Source organism: Brachycentrus maculatus, unplaced genomic scaffold, assembly GCF_059751285.1.
Source record: "Brachycentrus maculatus isolate JH-2025_06_01 unplaced genomic scaffold, ASM5975128v1 h1tg000491l, whole genome shotgun sequence".
Taxonomy (NCBI): domain Eukaryota; kingdom Metazoa; phylum Arthropoda; class Insecta; order Trichoptera; family Brachycentridae; genus Brachycentrus; species Brachycentrus maculatus.
This window is the reverse complement of record NW_028281238.1, coordinates 270,986-298,138: the sequence shown is the minus strand read 5'-3', so window position 1 is coordinate 298,138 and position 27,153 is coordinate 270,986. Positions and strand designations below refer to the sequence as shown.

Here is a 27,153-nt window from a genome sequence, read left to right as displayed (position 1 = left end):
ATGTTTAAAAATACGAGACTTTTTAAATTGTCAATATCATTATAAAAAAATAATTTGAAAGCTTTGCAATATTTATTTGACACATATTTCACATTCAAGAACTTGGGTTTGATTGAAAAACCAACAATAATTCAGCAAAAACTAGTTATCAGAGAATACATACACAGGAATATTATTAATGTTTGTATTTTTACAGCACAAACATGAACTAATAAATGACAAAGTTAATTACAATACGACATGCAAGACTAATAAAAACACGTTTTAAAAATATGTTTATATATCTGACAAACAAGTGTGATGTAGGAGAAAAATAGCAGTCGTTGTAAAAGAAAATTGTCAAAACGTCGTAATAATTATCACCTTATATTATATTTTTCTTTTACATACAAATTTTCCAATTTCAAAATAAACATTTGGCCGTCATTGTTTTTTAAATAGGCCGCTAGAGGGATAAAAACAAAAACATCAAAAAAGTGAAATGTCTCTACTTTTTAGTGTCTATGGTCTGCAAATATTATACCATTCACACATCGTCAGTGGTTTTGTATTTATATAGTGTCATCTCTATACATACTAACTCAATGGGACTGGCCTAATGCAGTGTTCCCAGCTGTATAAAAACAAATTGATTTATCGTTTAAATTAGCGTACATAATATAATGAGTGTAGTACTTGACTTGTCCAATAAAAAAAATCTTTGGTTTCATAACTTCATTCCTTAAATAATTATTTATCAGTTACAAAAAACAAACAAAATATTATTATTTAATATAAAAATGGACTTATGTTAGTAGTCTCAATAAATGCAACGTTAGGGGCTTAATCTATTTTAAAAAAATGAGATACATTAAAATAACATAACCCAATATTTATAATGATTGGGGATACGTTTAAGTCAGATATAAGTATGTTTAATAAATGGTGTTTACTTTGTGGAACTCCACAATCCATTATTGTTCATATGAATCAAAAATCGATAACGACTCAACTAATAAAATTCAGTTTGCGACAGCTGTTTCACCTTGTAAGACTAATTTATGAAAATGGTTGACATATATCACTACTGTTATACAAAAAATGAATTTTTAAAAGTCTGAAATAATAGTTATTTAATATAATATAGCAACAACTAAAAACATAGATTTTTACAGCATTTTACATTTTTTTATTTTGTCGTTACCGATATCATCAGACTGGTTGCGAGTTGTTGTTTTATTAGATAAAATGCAGGTCCATAAAGAATGTCAGTAAAAAAACTTATAATTATTTGATGTTGCACTCAGCGCAGGCTTCAAAATACAATCAATTTTTCATAAGTTATAGAATTGGCTATATTTATATGTGTATATATATATATATATATATATATATATATATATATATATATATATATATATATATATATATATATATATATATATATATATATATATATATATATATATATATATATATACATATATATATATATATATATATATATATATATATATATATATATATATATATATATATATATATATATATATATATATATATATACATATATATATATATATATATATATATATATATATATATATATATATATACATACATATATATATATATATATATATATATATATATATATATATATATATATATATATATATATATATATATATATATATATATATATATATATATATATATATATATATAATATATATATATATATATATATATATATATATATATATATATACATATATATATATATATATATATATATATATATATATATATATATATATATATATATATATATATATATATATATATATATATGTATATATATATATATATATATATGTATATATATATATGTATATATATATATATATATATATAAATGTATATATATATATATATATATATATATATATATATATATATATATATATATATATATATATATATATATATATATATATATATATATATATATATATATATATATATATATATATATATATATATATATATTTATATATATATATATATATATATATATATATATATATATATATATATATATTTATATATATATATATATATTTATATATATATATATATATATATATATATATATATATATATATATATATATATATATATATATATATATATATATATATATATATATATATATATACATATAGATTACTCAAGTTGAAAAGGACATGCTGTATTTTTTTATAGGGACATTCTCTTAGTTATCCAAATATATCTCCGTTTAAAATCTACAATCTAAAAATCTAGACAGACATCTGAGATACAAAATATCCTATGTTTTCTAAATTACTCTTTGCAAGACCATCAACTTAGGGCTCTGTACACATGAGGATTTTTAGTACTTATCTTCCACTCTGATCAAATCCACTGGGTTTATCGCAATCTTAATTTAATGAGTATGATAAAATTTGAAGAAAATTCATTTAAAATTCTACATTTTTCGTTTACAAAATGATATTCAGTGTGAGATTACTTCAATTTTACATTTAAGTGACAATCAACAGACAAATTGCATCAACCTTAGTGTGATGTTGGTATGAATTATTGTACATAATATAATAATATATAAAACCCTTATCCGCACCCCAATGGTGCATAGGGCACTGCGTCATATAAACGCAGTGTTATCTTGATGGTTTACACATGAAGGAAAGGTGATCAGCCCTCAGCTTCAGGTACCAGTCCAGGGTAATATTCAATAAATATGACTGTGAAAAAATCACTTATATTTATTTTACCCCCCTTGGGAATTGAACCCGGGACCTCCAGAACGGTAGCCGAGCGTGCTGACCATTACACTACGGAGGCGGACAATACATTATAAATTTAGTTTTACTAAGTAAATGCCGCTATAATACACCATAAATACACTTAGTAAATATGACTATAAACAGTGATACTTACTAAGTAAAACTTAAATTTAAAATGGATAGATTCCACTACAAAGTGACCGCATAATCAATTAATGAAATTGTTGTATATACATATACCTTGAAGTGACATTCATTCCTAGAGAGAATATTTTTTTTCTTTTTTTATTTGGGTTAACAACAGCAACATATGTAAAACAAAACAGTTCAAAGATATACATTAAACAAGCCAATTATAGTTAACCACAGAAACAAAAAGATTAGTACAAAATATTTAGTGTAGATCTAGCAAATGAATGAATGTGTGTGTGTGTGTGTGTGTGTGTGTGTGTGTGTGTGTGTGTGTGTGATGTTGATCCTAGTAGGGACATACAATGCATAGAAGCATATTTTTTAGATCCTGAGAGGACAATATGCTCACCATTCGGCTTCTCACAGATCTTAGCGTGATATTCAACAACTGCAAAGTACATTGTCTAGAAAAATAATGATATGTTCAAAACCCATGCACATTTGGATTTGAATTTAATTTAGATTTTAATATAGTTAGAAATTACTGCGCATTTTGAAAATATCATGATCAAGCATTCAGTGAATTGAGTTTTGGTTATTTAATTTTTTGTTGGCAATTTTTAGTCAATATGCCCACAAATCCTCGTGTACAGGCCCAGCTACTAAAAGCGCTGCCGCTTTTGAAGCTATACGACCATTGCTTGGCATCATTAATTGCGCTAGCATTATACTAAAGCTATAAACCTACAATCCGTGATTGACATTCCTTAAATTTCAAGTGCATTCATTCGCACACAAGTGAAGTACATTTAATTAATATCCATCTACAAGCCAAAATAATGACTAACGTCAAGAAAGACTTTAAAATACTTAGGCAACAATGTGAACTTTATATTAAATTATTTATTAAGATTTAATTTTTTTTTAAGGTATAAATGATGCGATTGATAAATTATAGAACAAACTATTTGAAAACTAAGTAAACGCTGTAAAGAAAAGTATTTTAAGTAATGAATGCATATTTTCATAAATTTCCAAAGATAAATTATACTGCTAAAAAACCTTGGTATATTAATTGCAAAACTATACCTACTAAAATAATACATATTCCAATAGCTACATGTAAGCAATTTTTATTTTTTATTTATTTATGAACATAAAAAATAAAATTGTTATCAGAGATTATAAAAAAACTTTTGTTCCAGTCATAAAAACAGCACATACACATTTTTTTTTTTAAATCGTTAACATCTTCATATAACCAGAATATCATGTTTTCATATATGTACAATGGACATGAGATATTTAAATGCAATTCGGATCAATATAATTTAAGTTTGTAAAACTGTACAATTTTCTAAGAAAGAACACATTAACTTTAATCAAATGTTTTTTTTTTGTTTAGTTATATTAGTTATTTATAAAATATTTTAACATTTATGCCTGTTATAATAAACCGCGATAAATTTGAAAAAAAAACGCTTGCGTAAGACCACTTTTTTGAGTATATTAATGTAAATTGACTAGTCTCTATGTTCTCATCAACGTGTGAAAAAACAGTTTGTATTTTCACCTGTTGAAGAGAACATCCGTAGTTCATAAAACGAGACATGTTAAGAATAATAAACTCAAAAAAGTAGTAGCATAAAAGTGTTTTATTTTTATATTGAAATCATCACATTATTCCAAAGTTAGTGCCTTTTTTTAAAAAACCATTAAGTGAATATAAAAACTTCAGAGTTGATTAAAATAAATAAATAAATGCATTTTCAGAGAAAAGTTGACTTAAAGGGTTTTTTTCAAACCCTTATCTGCACCCCAATGGTGCAAAGGGCACTACATTATATAAACACAGTGTTGCCTTGATCGTTAACGCACGAAGGAAAGGTGATCAGCCCTTCGCTTCAGGTACCAGTCCAGGGTAATATTGAATAAATATTACAGTGAAAAAATCACTTATATTTATTTGACCCCCCCTGGGAATCGAACCTGGGACCTCCAGAACGGTAGCCGAGCGTGCTGACCATTACACTACGGAGGCGGACATCATAAAAAACGGGTTTTAGCATAACAGATCTCATCTATAAGATCTTTTTTTTCAAGTATATTTTAACTTAATAACAGTTTGATCTTATCGAAATGCGATTTCAGCTAAATTAATAAAAATACTAACATCAAATACTTTTTTTAAAACAACTTTTTCTACCCGTTTTCGTTTCAAAGGCTAATTTTAATAAACGAATTTACAAAAAAAAAAATTTTTTATTGTTTACATTAATCATTTCTAATCAAATATATATAGTATAAATTTTACGTTTGTTTTACACTTATTAATTTAAATGTAATAACTAATTATCTCTACAATCTTAGATGCATTTTTTAAGAGATCAAAGATTAATATTTTATATAAAATAATAGTACATATGCAGACAGATAAATTAGCATAAATATTTTAAAGGCAATGAATTTAACCATTTTCTTAGCAATGTATCGCAAGAAAATGAACATATTTTAATTTTAATTTCACTTGGTAAATACCACTATTTCTTAAAATGTATTGTGACATTGTAGAAACTTGTAAGACAGTATGACATTTAATTTGATTGCAGCTAATTTGAGACAAACCTTATTTATATTATAGATGAACTCCAAATAAAGTATTTAAAAGCAAAGAAAAAAGTTTAGTTTTTATTTATCTGTGATGCTGATGTCTTCAAATATGTTAACATATTTTTGAAAGTCAATTCTATCCCTGCCAAAAACAGGGTATAGTTTAATTCATAATTTACATTCCTTGGCTAAATCATTAGGATTATTTTTTATAAATATATATTGCATTGAAAGGCGCCGTGGCGTAATTGGGTAGACGCTCGACTGCGAAACTGGCGCCGCGGGTTCGATTCCCGCCAATTGCAAAATAAATACAAGAAAGATTTATTTTCAATTGGCCTGGGTAAAGTATTTTTCACATTTACCTTCTATAGAAGAAAAAAAACCTGACTATAGAAAAATAGAGGCTTTGCTGGTTATTCCATTGAAAGAAAAAAATTAAAAATCCATTTTTGGTAGAATACATAAAAAGTTTTCTATTCTTATCTGCACTAAGTAATATGCGGAATTCTATGTTGTATTGATGAAGTATTTTGTTTTTGTAAATAACATAAAAAAAAGGTTATCAAGCAATTTTAAATCCAGGATATCATAAAACATTTTTGTGAAAAAAAAATGCTAGTCTGGTCAAGAATTAAACCCAAATATCATGTTTTTTTAACCCTTATCCGCACCCGATGGTGCATAGGGCACTGCATCGTAGTGACACAGTATTATCTTGATCGTTAATTACATGAAAGCAAGGTAATAATCAGTCCTGCGCTTCTTGTACCAGTCCAGGGTGATATTAAATAAATTAGAGAACGAAAATCACCCATATTTATTTTGACCCCCCTGGGAATCAAACCCGGGACCTCCAACACGGTAGCCAAGCGCGCTGACCATTACACTACGGAGGTCGACTCATGCATTTTAACTGGATAATATGCTTATTGGATTATTTTATTTTTTTATTGTACTTAAACACGGAATTTCAATCCTGATAATGGTAACGATCATAATGATTTGGGCAGACTGTAAATTTAAGGAGCTAATATTTTTCAATAATATTGTCATCAGTTCAATACTTAAATGCAATTATTCTTATTGAAGAAATAATTTTAACAACGTAATCACACAGCAAATTTTAATACATTTTGTATTGATAATACCGAATAAAATATAATATTTATTTAAATTAAACAAATGAGTATTATTTTTCGCATTATAAAATTACATATAAGTCACGTTTTATTTTTTATTACTTAAAAATTAACCCTGTATTGTGTGTAATTTGAAGGCTAAAATGGGAAAATCTCAAAATACACAGCAACATAAGGAATTTTTAAAAGACATCAATTTATAAAAACAAAGGTACATTTTTATATACACATATATAAAGGGGTCCACAGACACTCAAATATGTCAGGTGAAGATGTTGGTAATAAAAGTTGGTGGGATTTGTAGCTGGGTTTTTATTTTATTTTTATAATTGGTATACTTGGTTGGTGTGTACATTTAGTTTACTCTGTATATTTTTTATCTTTTCCACAAGTATAGCATAATTGTGTCTTTATGCTTGTCACCTCTTTGCATCTTACGTCCCAAAGTATGCTTTAAACCCTGCAGAGATAATGAATTTAGTCCAAAACTGTTATCATTAATCAATTTTATTAACCAAATCCTTGCACATCTATCATATTATCCACGCTACATGCCACATTATTTACTAATTTAAATACATATTGTAAAGTAATATTCACTTTCCCTAAGAACTTACTCAAAACAAATTAAGTACTTTTTTCCTTTGTAACTGGCAACCCTTTTTGCAGTAGAACTGCGACTAAATTCATGTTGATATGACAAGATTCTAAAAGTCTGATTGTCATAAATTTTTCTCTTTTCTATTGACATTTTTAGTCGCAGTTCAATCATTTAGTTCCCTGATCTACAGATCAACTTATTACTTCAATTAAAGTTTAATTATGACAATAAATTAGGTGAAACTATAAATCGTCCATTATAATTGACATGTCCCTATGTCAGAAGGTTGAACACAAAGCCAAGCTCCTTAACTACCTACTATGTTGTACCCACAAACGTTTTGGCACCAACATACTTTAACATGTTTGCCTTACATGTTTGAGTGTGGATGGGGGTCATAAGCCAAGCTACCAACAATTTGTGTAATTTTAATAACAGGAATGTGAAATATCACTAGCTTACCGTAAAACATTATCAGTTTAACAACTAATTTTAATAACAGCAATAAATAATATATTTTGGACAATTACTTTATAAACTCCATTTTGTGAGTGCATTGGCATATTAACATTTTTTTTCAATAGTTAAAAACTATGTACAGAGTGATACAAAAAAAACATTTATTTAACCTAACCTAACTTAGGTTATTAATGTTTTATTTATTAAATATGTCAAATCAAGTTAAATAGATGAACGGTATTAAACAAAGCAGCATTTTATTTTAATATTATTAATCACACTAACAGGAATGCTTCATGCAAAATAAAATATGTTCTATAAGTTAATGTGTAATAAGCTTTTGAAGTGTTCACACTTACACCCATAAATGCAAATATATAAAATAATTTTAGTCATCCTAAGCATAAACAACAAAAGAGTATGTTAAATATTTGTACTTTTTATGAGTCCCTTTTTCCTGATGAGTTAGAGACTAATTTTTCATTACTGGCAACACCGAGACATTCCTTTTTCAAATTTTCTACAAAGCTGTCACCGCTGCCAACTTCATGTTGTTTCTCTGTTTTCAAAATGGCCGCCTCATCACCAGCTGTTTTCTGGGAATTTAGCCCTCCTTCATTTTCGTTTGTGTTTTCTGAGGACACTCTGTCAGTTTGCCCGGGTAATTGTATGTCATTTTCTCCTGTGGCTGTGCCGGAATCGCATTCCTTTGTCTCGGTTTGGACGGATTCAGATTGTTTTTGTTTAAAATTATTGTTTTGCACCGTGAGGGAAAGAGAGCACGGCCTGGAGACAGTCTTGTGATACGGCCACACTCCGGAGGATTCTCCCTAAATTAAAAATGAAAAATAAATAAATACAAAAGACTTAAATGTATGCTGTTTAAAATCATACAATTAAAGTTGAAAACCATACACTTTTAATATTATTTTTATTCATCTTAAAAAAAAATTTAAGAAACATTTCCTCACAGGTTTATTTTTATTTTTACACAACTATCGTTACATAATTATGTATTTATTTCATATTTTTTAAGTTGTTTTAAATTTTATTCTACATACTTATAATGTACAATTATTTTATTAAAAGATTTGATAAAATAAATATAACTCAAGTGGTAAAAAACAAATGTTTTATTTCAAATTAAATCATGTCTTACCACAAAATGAATGCCGAAACAATAAATAACATAATATATTTATGTATCAAGCATTAAGTCTCCAGGTACTACTAACCTGCGGAGTGTGCACGGCACTGATCTCAGTTTGTGTGGCGATCCCGCCGCAATCCAACTGGGACTGTATCCCGGAATGTTTACTGGATACCAACTGCAGGATATCTCTCATCGACCCCTGTAGCTGCTGAACCTGTTGGGAATAACAATATATTTGGTAACTATTTCTATGTTTTGCGGATGGCATTATTATTGGTTATGCGCAAACCAATATTAATCAGCAAATAATTACATATTTTGGAAGTATTTTTGAAGCTACCAAAAAAAAAATACAGTAATTTGTGATTGAATTTCCTTGAATTATGCAGATTTATTTATTTTTATCGTATTTGTAATCTCTCTTCTCTAACCCTTATTCGCACCCAATGGTGCATAGGGAACTGCATCATGTAGAAGCAGTGTTATCTTGTTTATGAAATACACGAAGGAAAGGTGATCAGCCTTCCGCTTCAGGTACCAGTCCAGGGTGATATTGAATAAATATTAGACTGAAAAATCACTAATATTCATTTTGACCCTTTGGGGAATGGAGCCTGGGACCTCCCAGCATGGTAGCCTAGCGTGCTAACCACTACACTATAATCTACAAAATCTGTAATCACTGGGTTTACCCTCAATAAATCATTTGTTAGGTACATCTCATTCGTGAGTCATGGTATCACGGAAGGGCGGATGACATGATATATTTGATTTATATTTAGATTTTAAAGGTGAGTTTATTTACCTGAGCTTGCAACATACTGCAAGTCTGTGTCAACTCTCTTACTGCATCGTCTTTGCTTGATTTAACATCGCTTTTCTCATTGGCAAATGCTAAAATTTCTTTTGGGCAAGCATCACCTTCTGGAAATTAGAACATAATTGATTCTAATGTGTTAGCGTAAAGGGCTAAATCTTTTAACAGATGATTGGGAAAATATAAAATTGCATGTAAAAAGAAAACATTTCTTTCATCATCCAATTCTGCTACAATACTTAATAAACTACATACAGAAAAACCTCGTTTTCTCTTTACATTTCTCATTTTCTATAATTCAAATTTCCATTTCACCTCCTTATATTCTCGCTAACCATTCTCAATATCGTATATTCAATCTTAAATATAATACAGCATTTACATTTATTCACATATATTCCATTGTATCACTGAAGCATTGTTAAAAACTGAGAAATAAAACCCCTATTTTTTCATACATATTTCATTTACTCCGTTTTACATTTTTTAACACCATTTTTTGCCATTAGAAATAACCCAAGAAGTACGTATGGCATGGTTAAACAATTTGTTATCGCGCAGTTGGCGTGGCAAAGATTTGGCGATTAGTAGAATAGCCCGAATGATCAATCGTACCTTTTCCACAGCTAACTTCCATAGCTGATATCTTCTTCCACAGCGCACTAATTGCTTGCATCTGTAGCTGTTGTATTTTCCTTTCGCTGTCCAAAGCTGCCTTTGTCGCTTCCATATCACAAGACAGCTTTCTATAAGAGACAAGAAAGAATAAACATGGTAGAACCTTCACCAATCATCATCTATGTATTCAAATGACTCATCATTCATCTATAATTTATCATACAATTATTGGCTCTTATGCACTAAGCACCTATTATAATAAAGAATTATCTCTAGGACCAGAATAGATTAATCAGACTTAGTGTATTTCTTTACAGAAAAATAGATTGGATATTACATGCCTATAGACATACACGTGTGCCTTCATTTCAGTTGCCAAAAATCGACATTATCACGTTAAAAGTATAGTATTGTTAGAGAATTGACATGAGAACAGCAAGTTGTCAAGTTTTTTTTTTTAACTTTTGTACGCACATCACATATGGGCTTCAAATGGTTTATCCCATGATCATCCGGAGCACGATCAGCACTGCATATAAATACTTCTCATAAAAATCAAATTAAAATCTAAGAATAATAACAAAAAACAGAACTCACTCTATATACTGTCTAGCTCTCATGGTTTGTATGGAATGCATGATACTCCCGGTTTTCTGATTCAAATTCCTGGTTCTGTATCCCCTCCACAACTTCTGTATGGTGACGGCCGCACAATACGGGGTTTTCCCCTTTTTATTAGCGGATTTATTAGTGCCTGTGGCAACACCTTCGGAAGAGCCACTGTCAGAAACAGACCGCTTCTGTTGCCTGAAAAATATATCCACAAATAACCCCTGAGACAACAGAAAACATCGCCAATGTCGCAAAATGCTGTAACTCATTTTCACTGGTAAAACCAACAACTTTTTGCGATCTCCTCTGTCACATTTTTCGCTAGTGTATTTGCAGAAATTTTTCTCAGTGGGAAAAATCAATTCTATGTTGAAAATAAAAGGAAAATGAATCAGTAAAAAATTGGTTACTTTAATCACTTGGCACATGTATCGTATCATGCTGACCCGAGCACTGCTCGCGCGTTTCTACTTGCTTGCGTTTCATAAAAAAAAACAAACGAACTGAGCTAGCCAGTTATCACTTGATGCTTTTTATTGGAAGGTTTAGTTTTTTATAAATTTTTTATTACTTCTGTTTTATTTTTTGAACTAGACACCTTTAAATTATGAACATAAACTCTTAAAATTAAAAAAAAAAAAACAATAATCTGATATTTTTAGTTCTATTCCTGTGGAAAAAAAAGCATCAAGTAATAAGAACACTTCTTTATGCATATTTGAGATTATTGCTATCGGTACAATAATGGTGAGTAATACATATGTATAAATTGATCACCTAAATTAGCCTATGGTGGGTCATAAGTCCTGTAAATGCTCAGACTTCTATACTTTTATTCATCTTTGTCAAAATATCAATAAAAAATGTTGATGAAAGTAATTTACCTTTGATAGGCAGCGTTCTTTATTGATTGCAACTTTTCAACGCACATTTCGCTGTCTTCATCAGAACTATTAGCTCCCTGGGTATGAGGTGGAGTAACCTGAAAAGGTATGGAAAAAATTAATACATTATCAAAAATATTAATTTCACCACATGAAACAGTTATTACAATAGAACCTTATATATCACTTTAAAGACTGGGGGAATGCAAAAAAAAAATTGGATTACATTTGAGGAAATATAGAAAAATAAGGATATACAAAAAAAAACAATCTCATCAAAAAATGACCGTATATATGTATGTACCGAATGTTTTCTATGAAAGCTTTTGCGATTGGAGCATCTGCGAATGTTGTTCATATGTATATATCGTAGTCATACGGGAGAAAGTGACCAAGTGCATTTTGCGATATGTATGTATAAAATTAACTAACAAACTATCATGCCGCTTCTCCGCAATACACCATTCTTTATTTTATCGATAATGCTTATCTCAGCGTTGCATTATTTCCTTATGTGACCATTCAAACTTCTGTCATACATGCATCTTCATAATGGCTATATATCGTTGTAATCACCACAGTTAGGAGGGGGATGAATACACTAATACCTCACTTTGCGTAACAAAATATCGCGACGCAAATTGAAACAATGCAAAGTGAATTGCTATTTTCCATTGGAAATCATATAACCATCAAACGCCAAATGAGGTCTGAGTGTAGTATAAATGTTATCTTATTTAAAAAAATTAATATTATAAAAATAACCTGAATTTCCATTTGACCGGATAGTGCATTGACAGTCTTGTTATGTCCATTTGTTTTCTTGCTATTCAAATTAGAATTTGAAGCATTGTTCGTGTGCAAAGTCTGATTATACAAATTCTTCGCTGATTGCATTTCTTCGTTGTTTTGCTGCGGCAAACGGGATGAAAAGCTTCCTGAAAAACGTATTTTAACACATATTAACCACTCAAATATTGTTTCGATATCAATGATTATTCATTGATTTGGCGTTTAATTTGTAGAACTCCATTTTAATTTATGTATTAATTTTAAATCAAACACAGATTTTTTGAGTCTACTAAGTTGTATTTTTTTAACAAAAACACAAAAAAAAATATACTGTGACAATTGTTTCGCCTTGTTAGGGCATTATCAAACGAATGTTTCAGACATTCGTAATAAAATACAACTTAGTAGACTCAAAAAATCTGTGTTTGATTTAAAATTAATACATAAATCAATGATTATTGTTAGATTTCAAATGTAATAAGTGACATGCTAGAATTGATTTTTTTGGCCAAGCCAAACATGTGATAAAATGAACATTTTTATTTCATATCGCAAAATAATGTGATATATGTATTGTATAAATCATACAAACATATATGCAGTCGATTTTTTTTTATTTGTCCAAAAAACCATTTTGATTTCAAATAATACATGTTCACATATGAAATTATAAGATTATTTTTAATTTTTTTATATATGTATAATTAATTTTTTCAATTGAAACACATTTTATTTTACTTTTAATTTTCACGTGTAGATGAAAACATCTGTAAGTTTTCAAAAATAGTAATAATAGTGTATAATAAAAATAAAACTCATTAAGTGGTTTATTACATGTGTTTCTTTTTTTTTTAAATAACCAACATGTCATTCCACAAAGTTAATGCCGAATCAATGAATAATATGAATTTAATGGTGTCAATTACCAGGGAGTTGTCAACGATACCCCTGTTTACCCTACAGGCATTATAAAAAAACATTATTACCTTTTCTTTGATCAGTAGAATTCCTCAATTTGGGACTTGACATGGCGCTTCTGGAAAGTTGGGGAGACCCTAAAAAACACAGATCTTTAAATAACGACCATTTACGGCGATCAAAAATAACTTTTCTAATACCATAATTTAAATGCAGATAATTTATTGTCAAAAATAATCTACTTGAAACATTTTTATAAAATGGTAAAATTTCTTCTATAAAATTTTTATTTGAATATGCAATCAACGCTACCTTCTTTTTGTTGAGAATTTTACAGTTCTTAGAGTCATTGAAATTTTATTTTGCACTATCTACTTAAAATTACAAATTATGTTTACTATTTTTTTTAGTTGTAAACATTATTTGTGCGAATAATCACTTATTATATGTAAATACATATCGCTCACTCGTTTCAAGAACGTCATAAATCAAAAAATTTGATTTTTCAGGAGAACTTTTTTAAAGTTTAAAAATATACATAATACAATGTATTAAAAATAAATATCAAGCCACTTATTGAACCTTTTACTGTGCACCTGATCTTTTTAGGTAAAATCTGAAGGTTTTTTCTCCATTTGAAAAATATTTAGTATATTTTGAAAAAATGACGTTCTTGAAAGGAGTGAGCGATATGGCAAAATAACTCTACTTGAAATACTTAATATCAACAGTAAGAATTTAAAATATTAAGATATTTGAAAGTAATGTAAGGCTGAACTGGAGCGAATGGATAACCAGAGAATGACTAAGAAAGTATGTATGGCAAATGTGAACGGGAGAACAGAACGACGACAGCCAAAAAATACTCAAACAAAAACAGAACCTTAAATCTAGTCTAAACCACGAGACCACAACCCGACACAGATAATAAAAAAATGTAATAAAATTTACGGTGTAATAAAAATAATACCTTTGCTATTCCTTATATTTGTCGGTGCAGCTTTTCCAACGGGCGTCTTCTGCACGGCGATCTTCCTACTCCCGGAGCAATTCATTACCGGAAGGTCGGAGTGCGAATTGGAGTGCGGGCTCGCGGCGACCGCGTTGGGAATATACGACTGCCCCTGAGCACTGTGGGCAGTCCCGCTGCACGGCTGAGCGCCGTTCAGTCCGACGGTCCGACGGACTACCACCTGGGTCTGGTTGATGATCAGTCCAGGCTGTTGGGTGAACAGAGGTCCCTGGTAATCGGGACTCATCAGGGAATCCGGAACAGGCACCATTTTTGAAGCGGCTTCCAATGGCTGATTCAATGCCTTATTTGAATCCATGTTTACTGGAAAAAGGTGATTTTAGAATATTACACGAACACTAGAATGGTTTTTCAAATTTATATGAAACATCTATAGCTCTTTTCACATGAAAGAATATGGAAGTATTCCCAGGGCTTATCACTCTGTGTAATGTTCAATTTCAATTTCAATTTTCAATTTTCAATTTATTTATTTTAATTAAAATATATGTACATACATTATAAACTATAAAAAAAAAATTATCATATACATAAAAAATACATTAAAATAAAATATATGAAGAACTATTGCTAAAGGTGAAGAAGAACCCCGCTTCCGAAAACTCCTTCAGACACATGGAACAGATCAATATCCAATGAGATATTGCTCAACATAGCAGTAACTATCGGGAACATATGTTCACATTAAAAGAACGATAGGTGTTTCATCAACGTACGACAGATGCCGTGGCGTAGTTGGGTAGGCGCTCAACTGCAAATCTGGCGTCGTGGGTTAATTCCTGCCAAGTGCAAAACAAATTCCAGAAAGATTTATTTTCAAATGGTCTGGGTGTTTGTGATGTATTTTTCACATTTACCTTCCCTATCCTTACTATCCTACCTGCAGACAAACCTGTAATAGAGTCTTTGCGGGTTACTACTTAAAAAAAAAAAAAAAATCTCAGTACTTACCTTCAACTTTCTCTTTCTTGTCTTCCTTTGCTTCATTCTCCACCGTGTCCCTGGCCACCCTGACCTCGGTGACCTTCTCGGCCAGCCGCTGTCCGCGGTTGCCGTCGGGCTCCGAGTTGAGGATGGCGCTCACGGCCGAGGAGTCGAAGCTCTGGCTCATGGCCGGGCTCAAGCCTGAGAAGCTGGCTGACATGGGGCTGGACTGCTGCAGCAGGCCGTGCTGCTTGTTGGACAGGGCCGAGTGGTAGCTGCTGGACATGGCGCGGTCGGGGGACTTGCTCACCATTCTGCCGGCGATGCGTGCTGGAAATAAAATTTTAAAAAATGAAAAGCCATAGGGCGCATGTGCACTACACTCAATTTTACTGTCTGGCAGTCTGGTTTCTTCAAATAAAAGCGACTACGACAGTATAGCGTGATCGAGTTCATGCATACAGTGATCATGCACCAATCGAGCGCACCGATCAAAAGAAAGACAGACAAGTGCACAAGCCAATTGTGCGTATTTCATGCTAACCGGACTGCCGGACAGTAAAATTCCGCGTAGTGCACAAGCGCTTATAGAATAGGAGGTAAGATAGCGTGTGGCCCCAAGTTTGGGGCAAAGTGATCATTTCTCTAATAAGTTTGAGGCGTTGTGATAATTTCTCCCATATTTCTAGATTATGTCAGGGTTTGGACCACCAACGCCGTTTATTGATGATACAACACAATTAGATCATCTATCGGCTAGTTACATGTTTTATCGACTGAACTTGTCATAAATATCTTACTACTCGAGAGGTTTATATCATCAAAGAAGCTTTTGATAAATCCTTATCGTCAAATTTTTATTTAATTCAATTATTATAATTAGTACAATTTTTACGGGGAAACACTTAAAAGTGTCTTTTATATACTGTTGATAGAGAGTGGGAGACGCTTATAAGCGTTCTATTTGCTTACTTTTGGTAGAGCGCAAGATATGCCAAAAAACATTCTACAGATCGGAATTGGTTTGCAGTGATTAGTATATGACCCTAATCAGTATACTCATTAGGGTCGGGGTTGATGAAAAAAAACGCCCAACACATTTTTTATGGTGAGGACATATTTTTGCATTTTAGAAACCTTGAGTTGCGATGGTGTGCGTTTCAGAAACCTTATGTTACGGCAGACATTTTTGTGCATTTCAGTTAGCAACTTTATATTTAAAAATCATGTCTCAAACCTCTAATCTTGTCTGCTATGTAGCAGATAGATGTCACTATAATATAAAAATATGGTAAATTGAGAATGCACTATACTTTATTTTACTTATTTAATTACCTTGCATTCTTGGAGAATGTTTGGCTCTTGGTGGGGTCGGTCCTTGGTCACGCAGCTGTTGCTGATAACGCTGGGCCTGAACATGTAAAAAAAGCACTCTGTATTTTACAACTATCAGAATGTCATCCAAACGTATATCCTAACACATCACCACGAATGCATGGAACACTATAAGTAAGATTCATCCTGCACAAAAAATCACAATTAAATAATCCATAGATAAATACCTAAATATGGACCCAGATGCAATTTTTTTTATCAATGGTCCACATTTGACCTCAGATAAAGAAGATTAAATTATAGATGTCTTAAAAACGTGTCAATTTCAAAATTATGTATCAATCCTAGTCAATAATACAAAAAATATTCATATCGCTCACTCCTTTCAACAACGTCATGTATCAAAAATCGTCAATTTGCAGTTGTGCATGTTTTCGGAATGCTCAGAAAATGTACTATATCTCAACAAAAGCGGCATATTTTTAACTTAATATTTACCCGCTACAGGGCAGAAAGTGTTGTTTTTGCATTTTGAAGAAAAGATATTGTTTAATTATTTTTTGAAATATATTAAATATTTTTCAAATGGAGAGGAAACATTCAGGTTTTACCTAAAAAGATCTGTTGCACAGCAAAAAGTTCAATAAGCAGCTTGATATTTATTTTTAATACATTTCACAAAATTTTTAAACTTTTAAAACGATCTCCTGAAAATTCAAGTTTTTTGATATATGACGTTGTTAAAAGGAGTGAGCGATATATGGTATTTTGCTTCTGTATTATTACCTACATAAATACATACTACACTAGAGGTTTTTTATACTTATTTTTTTTAATATATAGGAGTGGATTAAGGTGGGTTCATATATGAACATGCAACGAGTGTCGGGTTATGGTCCCAGGGTTAGTGTCAAAGACTCTCGAGTCAGAGTTTCTGGGTTCGAGCCCACTCTACTACAATTTGACACCTATTTTAATAATGAGCCGTTAGGCTCACAGAAATAGTATAAAATAGTATTTTAGTAAGTATTTTTGTAAATAATAAAAACAAAAATATTTCTATTTTTTTTAAATAAATAAATTTATAATGTCTTCTAATCAAAGTATTAGGGTCATTAACCTTTACTGGTCCAATGTCGAATCTCATTTGACATCGATTTTTTGCTCTTAGGTCCCATGTCGGATGTCATTTGTCATTTTTTCATCATTAGTATTATTTATTTAAATTCCAAGCTTACATTTATTTCACTCGTATCTATGACAACAGTATGTGGAGCAGAAGACAAAAGGTTTTTTTCCAATTGGAATGTAACTGTCACCTAGATTTTTTTTTTTAATTTTGGGGGACCGGAAAGGGTTAAAGGTTTATTTGGTAATGCTAGTAGTAAAACCCATTTGCTTGGGTTTTTTAGAAAAGTGACACACACCTTACTGAGGATGAGCCGTAGCTTTCTCTGTTCTTCAGTCTCGGGTGCAGAGTCTCCGTATGGGCAGGTACTGCACAGGTACTGAACCAAGCGCTCCTGCTCCCCCTCGTGGAACTGCCGACCGCGCCCCTGGCTGTATAGCCACTCGGCTTTCAAGCTGTCAACCATAGAAAAACATTTGACCGATCAGCCAAAATGGAATACATCCTGTATGAACCGTTTTAATGATTATATATAATACATATATGCTAAAATTGCTGAAGACCTTTTTTGCAAAAGTGGTCCTTAATCGTCCGCCTCCGTGGTGTGATGGTCAGCATGTTTAGCTACCGTGCTGGAGGTCCCGGGTTCGATTCCCAGGGGGGGTGAAAACAAATATTAGTGATTTTACACTGTAATATTTATTTAATATTACTCTGGACTGGTTCCTGAAACGCAAGAGTGATCACCTTGCCTGTATGTATGTAATGATCAAGATAACACTGTGTCAATTCGATGCAGTGCCCTATGTACCATTAGGTGCAGATGAGGGTTATAAGTAAGTAAGGTCCTTTTTATTAGGTGTGTACATAATTAACAATAGTTTTCTCAAATATTGACCGATTCTAGTATTTCTTTCTGGTATTGGTGGAGAAAATATCAAACTACTCAAATAAAACAGCATTTTTTAATAAACATACTTATAAATATTAATTTGAGAAAAATACAGAAAATTTTCAATCACATGTGAAATTGACTCGTCCCAGGAGTTTTCACTATCGCATCCTTTGATTGGCAAAGATTCCAATTTCATAACAAACATTTTTGTGCAATAACTTCGAGTCACAACTGGTAAAAACACCTATTTCTAAGCAGCTTTCTTTTTACCGCAATGGTTGCGCCATCTGTTGGAAATAACTACAATATACGGAACACTAAAAATTTCTCAAGGCGGATACTGTACTTTTTGATGGCTGCGAAAATATTGTGTACCCACAAGCATTGTGAAAAATTTGCGTGCTTTTTCTTTTCGTTCTTTTTCATTTAATCAAACTGAGCCTCATCAACATATGGCTCGTTGCAGTGAGTAAAAATCAGAATATTTAGTTTTTTGTAAAAAAAATAATAATATATATATTTTTTTTAATTGTTTGCAGACTAGTAATTTTTTTATTTAATGTTTATGTTTATTTATTTTTTTTAAATTACTAAGTATAAATTTAACATACCTCTCCATTGCGTTCACGGCGTAGCCATCCACTTCTTTAACATTCATGACCCAATTTTTAATAAAGGGCCTGTAGTCAAATTCACTGTTGGCAAAGTGTTAAGGATCAACATACTAACCTACTCAATATTGAATCAAAACATGACATATGTCGTTGCAGAGGGAAGTGAAGTGCATTGCATTATTCAAATTTTATTTGGTTAACAAAAGATATACAAATATTTTTTAAATACCCAAGTGCAACACAAAACAGTACCAACAAAATTACATATACTAGAGAATAAAAAATTTCAACAGCCTCTCTTTAGAAATTAAAAATATAAAAGACACAAACACTCTAAAAAAGAAACTTAACGAACACTAAAAATATGTACAGACAGTACAACAGAAAACTAAACATGATAACTACCTCGTACTGCATAAATATATATGTTCCCCGGTAATATATATGTATTTTTAATGTTAAACATGATACTATAAACAAAAACAACAACAAAAAGTCCCTCTCCAAGCCCAAGAGTTCAGTTTTTTTTTGGAGAGGCCAGCGCAACTAAAATTATAAGATTGTATTGAGTAGAAATGTAAATAAATATATTAAACTGTATAAAAAAGTGTATAAAAAAGAAATCTAAATATTATTAAATATTAAATTGTATAAAAAATCTTAGTCACAACTGTTGTCAAGAAAAGGCGATTCAGTTGGCTTGGCCATGTACTCCGCATGCCTCCTGAGAGCCTCAATCAAGCTTGCCTGTTTTACAAGGCATCAGGTTCGCGCCGCCCAGGACGACCACTGCTGACAATTCGTCGGCAGTTCTCGTCAGAACTTCGGGACGCGGATCTGACTTGGGAGGATGCAAGGGAGTTGGCAGCCGACAGAAAAGCCTGGAGACAGTTTGTGGACTCCATATGCTCCACCTAGGGAGCGGATATGGTTTAATTGATTAAATTAATAAAAAAGTGTAATTATGTCAATAATAAATAAATAAATAAAATAAAAATTAAAATAATAAAATTAAAATCAGAAGGATACATTTTGTCGTGGTCAAGGGCGGGCTTGAGACAGGGATTTCCCTCCACCGTGATGGTCTCCAGCAGCTCCAAGTGGCTCAGGTGACAAATGGTGTTCAGATCTGACAGCATATTGCAAGCCAAGCCCAGAGTCAGTAGAGATGCGGGTAGATATCGCTCACATTGCTTCAAGTTGCTTATCAGATTTTTTTCCAAATACAAATGCTGAAAACAATTATAAAAAATAATAGTACTCTTCTTGAAATAAAACAAAAAACTTGGCTAACTATCACGCCGCTTCCCTGAAGGGGCAGATAAAGAGAGATAAGTCTTTCGGGAAAGTGTTCCCGCGAAAAAATAATGGAAGTTTGTGTAGTGTGAGTCTTGGTGCCATCCTGTTGGAACCACACATTCCTCTCATCCATTTTTCTAGTCTGGGTGTAAAAAAAATCGAAGAAATAGATATGGCGACAATGTTTTCAGGCATCTGAAGGGCCGTCATTTTTCTTCTTCACGCTACCAGAATCCCTGAATGTGTCACCCACAAACAAATCGATTTACAATCAGAGGCACAACCTGCGGGCGCGATATTGTATTTTTCGAATGCACGCTGAGTTTGATGACGTAACCGCCCAAAGAAAAAATTAGGCCTCCATGGCAAACGCGCACTCCTCGTTCATCCACTAAACTTATCTCAAAAAATTACTTTAGATCCCATACAAATGCGCTATAAGAATGCGCTCTAGGAGTAACTGACACTTTGTGGTGCAAATTGTAAAAAAAGGAAGTGACCGTGCCTCACCCTGTATATATAAATTGCATTTAAAAATAGTTTTTTACAGTTGTTGTTTTATTCTTATAACAAATACGGAAACCAAGAAATGTCAGTAAAAAAACTTTAATTTAAGATATTTTATTAAAAGATATTTTATTAACACAGTGTGTCATTATTCGGCTTAAATTGTCTGGTATATTGTAAATAAGTATAGTATGTAGAAAACTTATCTAAGATATTAAAATCTTGCCACAACAAAAAACTCGAGGATTCTTTACCGACTTTTGGATTAATAAGCCAAAGGTAGGGCGGTTAAAAAGTCACATCTAACCACAGTTAGTAAATATAATTTAAGTATATATTGCAGTTGGTTATTTACCTTTAGATACTTCAAGAATGATATATCGGTTATGTGTGATATCTGATTACCAGAGAGATCCAGATGCTCCAAGTTAATGTTATTGTTGAGTTGTTCTATTGACTTTATGTTATTGCCTGCAAAGTTAGTCGGGGAAATCATAATAACAGGGTTATTGAAAACAACTGAGAACATTTACAAACAAATAACAAGAGAATGTGGCACCAAAAATATAGTGAAAATATACAAACTCGGTTTTCCATTTTCATATATCGCTCACTCCTTTCAAGAATGTCATAAATCAAAAAACTCGATTTTTCAGGAGATCGTTTTTAAAGTTTAAAAATATAATACAATGTATTAAAAATAAATATCAAGTCACTTATTGAACTTTTTACTGTGCAACAGATCTTTTTAGGTAAAACCTAGATGTTTTTTCTCCATTTGAAAAACATTTAGTATATTTAAAAAAAATATTAAACAATACATCTTTAAAATGCAAAAACAACACTTTCTGCCCTGTAGCGGGTAAATATTAAGTTTAAAATATGCCGCTTTTGCTGGGACATAGTACATTTTCTGGGCATTCCGAAAACATGTACAACTGAAAATTTACGATTTTTGATTTATGACGTTCTTGAAAGGAGTGAGCGATATGTCTGTTGAAAAATGAGGAAATGGAAATATTTTGGGTATACTGGCAAAAAATGTTAATACTGAAATTCCTGTTAATAATCCCTGTTATTTAAAACTTTTAGCCTGAATAAAATACCCGCTATTAAACTCAAAGTTAAATTTACTGTTAAAACCACGTCAATATGACATTTCAAACTACTTAGTGTATTTTGCCAGTTTATAGAATGTTGAAAAATTTATAATATGCATCATCAAATCAAAATGACATATTTTCGAAAGTTGAAAAATTTATAAAATTCATCATCAAATCAAAATTACATTATTTGCCAGTATGTACACCGATATGATAAGGTTTGAATTTGACGGCTCAATCTTCATTAAAATGGTCTTATGACATTTAGTCTTGTTATTTATTTATTTAAACACATACACAACCATAAACCATTAAAAAATAATAATAATAATGGCACATAATAAGTTTGGAAATAAATAAAAATACAATAAAAATAATAACGTCATTGGTTAAATGTAAATAAGTCCGCCTCCACAGTGTAATGGTGCGCGTGTGTTTACCGTGCTGGAGGTCCTGGATTCAATTCCCAGGAGATAAAATAAATATAAGTGATTTTTCACTCCAATATTTATATGAAATAACCATGAAATGGCACTTCAAAGTGCTGATCACCTTCCCTTCATGTGTTAACAATCAAGATAACACTGCTTCTATATGATGCAGTGCCCTTTGCACCATTGGATGTGGATAAGGGTTTTAAAAAATATATAAATATATATTATTATAAGCTTATTGTAATAGGTCTGTTAAAATATATATTTTTATCTTATGTGACCTATTTTGAAATAAAAAATAATAATAATGTACCATTGTTTGTTTTAATAAATTTAAAAATTGTTCAGTATTGCCAGCAGTGAAAAAAAAATCTACTTTGAATAATAAAAAAAGGTATTATGTATGTGTATCACACCCCTAATTTTAAGATAATTAAGACAAATAAAATATGGTAGATTGAGATAAACATGTATATTAAAATTTCCATATTGAAATACATATATGACTCTATGTACTAAGCCATTTTATCTTAAATGTTAATAAGGTATGGTCCACCTCTGTAGGGTTGTGGTTACCATGCTGGAGGCCCCGGGATTCGATTCCCAGGGGGGATTTTACGCTCTAATTTTTATTGATCACTACCCTGGACTGGTACCTGAAGCTCACAACATAATTTCATGTAATTTAAGATCAATTTCGATACGATGCACTACCCTATGTGTCGTTGGAATCATATAAATGTTAGAATAAGAAGAAATACGACTTGCGATATTTCAGTTTATTTTTGTCGAGATAATTATCTACATTACTCTCAATATATTTACATAACTTACCTCAAATATCAATATATTATGAACAAAAGGTGCAATATAGTCTGATTTGGCTTTTTAAAAAAATATATAGGTTAGGAAAATTAAAGCTCCCTTAGGTATGGCAACACCAACGATAGGACATGGTTAAAACGACTAGAAATAATAAGTGCAAAGAAAACCGATGTGAGTGCAAGAAAATAAAAAGCAAATGACACTACGTATTTTGTTAAACTTACATGATAGATCTAATCTTTTTAAATAAACTAATTCTTTGAGGCCTTCAATGGTAATGATGGAATTGTTGCTAAGACTCAAACTGCGTAAACTGGTCAGGCGACAGACGCCGTACATACGCATCAAATTGTTCTTGCATACGGACAACTAAAAAACAAATATCAAATGTCATGAGGAAATCTGAAAAATCAGTAAGCCACTAGGTAAATTAATAAAAATAACATGTTTCTAAGTGAAATGAAACTGTAACATTGTTCAGCATCCAATACCAAATAAAAAGAGATTTAAAAAAATTATATATCCAGACCAAAAATACAACAGTATTATATGATTTATATATTGATTTGGCTTTTAATTTGTAGAACTCCATTTTAATTTACGTATTAATTTTAAATCAAGCACAGATTTTTTGAGTCTACTAAGTTGTATTTTATTAACAAAAACACATAAAAAAATTATGTTGTGACAATTGTTTCGCCTTGTTAGGTCATTAACAAACGAATGTCATTCGTTTGATAATGACAATTATCGAATGTCATTCGTTTGATAATGACAATTATCGAATGTCATTCGTTTGATAATGACAATTTTCGAATGTCATTCGTTTGATAATGACAATTATCGAATGTCATTCGTTTGATAATGACAATTATCAAATGTCATTCATTTGATAATGACAATTATCGAATGTCATTCGTTTGATAATGACAATTTTCGAATGTCATTCGTTTGATAATGACAATTATCGAATGTCATTCGTTTGATAATGACAATTATCAAATGTCATTCATTTGATAATGACAATTATCGAATGTCATTCGTTTGATAATGACAATTTTCGAATGTCATTCGTTTGATAATGACAATTATCGAATGTCATTCGTTTGATAATGACAATTATCAAATGTCATTCATTTGATAATGACAATTATCGAATGTCATTCGTTTGATAATGACAATTATCGAATTTCATTCGTTTAATAATGACAATTATCGAATGTCATTCGTTTGATAATGACAATATCGAATGTCATTCGTTTGATAATGACAATTATCGAATGTCATTTGTTTGATAATGACAATCGGCAATTGACATTCGTTTGATAATGCCCTAAGAAGGGGAAACCATTGTTACAATATAATTTTTTTTATGTGTTTTTGTTAATAAAATACAACTTAGTAGACTAAAAAAATCTGTTTGATTTAAAATTAAAACATAAAGTATTATATGATTTTGTCCGCCACCGTAGTGCAATGGTCAATATTTCTATGAATACGACTGGAGTGTTTCAAATACCCTCCTTCGGAGCGTGAGTAATTTTTATACCCTTCGGGTGAAAAGGTTAAGAGACCACCCTACCCTCGGGTTATTTTCAGGCATATTCTTTATAAACAGGTAAAAAAAATATTTGTTGTCACAAAATGTTGTCAGGTACGAAACCTGACAAAAATTTATCAGTGTATCCGGTACCCATGAAATATTTTTGGAAGAGATATTTTTTCTCGTAGGTCATATGGGTTGGCGCGGAATGGTGAAGAATAACCGCGCGTATCACGTACGCTCGTATGTGTAGGGCGGTTAAAGTAGATATGTTTAAAAATAATGGAAGACAACACTTTATTTACCTTTTATGCTGTCTTCATATTACAGTTAAATGTGACTCAAAGCATTCAGAAATGACTCTTTTTTAATGCTCATGGTGACGAACCATAAGAATAATATTCTAATGTTGAATAATTTATATTTACTGCAATTTTTATAAAATACTACCTAAAGGGTGGTTGAATTATAATAACATATAAAATTATAATTTTAGAAAAAAAATTATAAATGTCTGACTCTGTCTAGGTACAAATTACTACAGGGACTGAGTTAAACCATACACGACCCTGCTCCTTCTTAAAACTTCGAGCCCAAAAACGATTTCGGTACAATCGTTTTCAATGATTTTGTTTTGGATGTCATCTACGTATTATAATTACTAAATGATTCATCCTTTGATCGATAAAACAAATGAAGTTTTGTCATTTATTTGCGAATTTGTGGCATACCCAAGAAACCAAAATAAACAAGAGGATGTTTTTGATAAATAATGCTAGATGGCACTACGTAGAGGTGAATTTATAGCATTGCGAAATCCTTTATTATGAAAAATTTCAAAGGCAGCTTTGTCCTATCTTATCGCGATAGAATTACTCATATAAAAACCGATTCACAGAATTGGATGCCGAACTACAAACTATAAACAAATAATTATGTTGTTGTATGGACACCAAACAATCTAAATTTGACGTATAATGTCATTAAATTAATATCGGTAATGTCAGTAAATAAAGTATGATTGACTGGTATAAACTGAACAATATTGTGAAATTAAATTAACTTACATTCTCCAGCCGGGAGTAAGAATCAAGAGCATCGAGCCTCTGTAGTTCATTCTCATCAAGAATCAATGTAACAATCGTTCGAGCCTGATTTTCCGTAGCTTTTTCAATTTTCTTCAAATACTTTTTGGAGAAATCCAATGTTTCCAAACACTCCTCTGCTGAAAACATAACACGCTGAAATGACATAAAAAGCAAAAAACACACACCCACAAATAGATTAAACGGCGATTGTATACAAGGGAACGCAATGAAATGTATTTTAAATATTTTAATACCCATTATGGATTGTTTTTCACGAGATAATAAACATTGCCAGAAAACCAAATTGCAATTCAATTGACAATTGACAGCGACAAGAAAACAGACGTCATGTTTTCATCTATATATTATACAAAAAGCATAGATCATATTGTCAGTGCCTTCTAGATAAGCCAATGATCGATTCAAAATATTTTATAGATTTTATAATTCTACACAAAGAGTACCTACCTTTTTACCTTATCGTCCAATGTATATGAAGGGTCAGGCGGGGTAGTAAATAAAGTTCAAATCAATTGATTTTTAACACAAACAAATATTTTTTATACATAAATGATAATATTTGGAAAGCCTTTTATTTTATTTCACATTTAAAAAAAATATTGCGACTGCGAGAAAAAAACTGCAAGATGAATTTTGCGAATACAGAAAAAATATTTTCAGTATCAAATTTAAGCAAAAAAGACACTGACACACAGACAGATCAGGAAAAATTTAAAACGTTTAGGTACACTTATGTGATGGGGTTTGAGCAAATAAATTTTTAAAATTTGGTTTTCCGCCACCTATACCTTTTATAAATGTTTTTTTTGTTGATATAAATGAAGTTAATTTTTTTATTGTTACACAAGAAGAAAA

At 31.0% G+C, this 27,153-nt stretch overlaps 1 protein-coding gene across 5 annotated transcripts; it reads right to left on the bottom strand.

Annotated features, from left to right (window-relative positions):
• Positions 1-7,003: 7,003 nt before the first annotated feature.
• On the bottom strand, positions 7,004-26,655 carry Cep97 (centrosomal protein 97kDa). 5 transcript variants are annotated; one of them, XM_088272273.1, is made up of 18 exons: positions 26,532-26,655; positions 26,257-26,414; positions 23,871-24,015; positions 21,640-21,755; positions 20,508-20,710; positions 19,476-19,559; positions 18,268-18,424; positions 16,841-16,916; positions 15,533-15,835; positions 14,519-14,884; positions 13,617-13,685; positions 12,604-12,776; positions 11,839-11,936; positions 10,940-11,149; positions 10,340-10,470; positions 9,713-9,831; positions 8,990-9,121; positions 7,004-8,584 (listed from the first exon to the last, which is right to left on the bottom strand). In XM_088272273.1, the coding sequence occupies exons 1-18, from the start codon at positions 26,533-26,535 to the stop codon at positions 8,195-8,197; spliced, it is 2,934 nt and encodes a 977-aa protein (XP_088128399.1). In that variant the 5' UTR covers positions 26,536-26,655; the 3' UTR covers positions 7,004-8,194. The 5 variants fall into 5 exon arrangements, with proteins under 5 accessions (XP_088128399.1, XP_088128400.1, XP_088128401.1 ...); XM_088272274.1 differs by having other exon boundaries at positions 26,257-26,411; XM_088272275.1 differs by lacking the exon at positions 21,640-21,755.
• Between the last annotated feature and the right edge of the window lie 498 nt (positions 26,656-27,153).

What these genes read in the sequence shown, in the direction of transcription:
- Cep97 (XM_088272273.1), bottom strand. An exon ending in AGAGCTAGACAGTATATAGA is followed by an intron (nt 10,471 to 10,939) that starts GTGAGTTCTGTT and finishes TGTCTCTTATAG; the next exon opens with AAAGCTGTCTTGTGATATGG. An exon ending in GGAAGTTAGCTGTGGAAAAG is followed by an intron (nt 9,832 to 10,339) that starts GTACGATTGATC and finishes TCTAATTTCCAG; the next exon opens with AAGGTGATGCTTGCCCAAAA.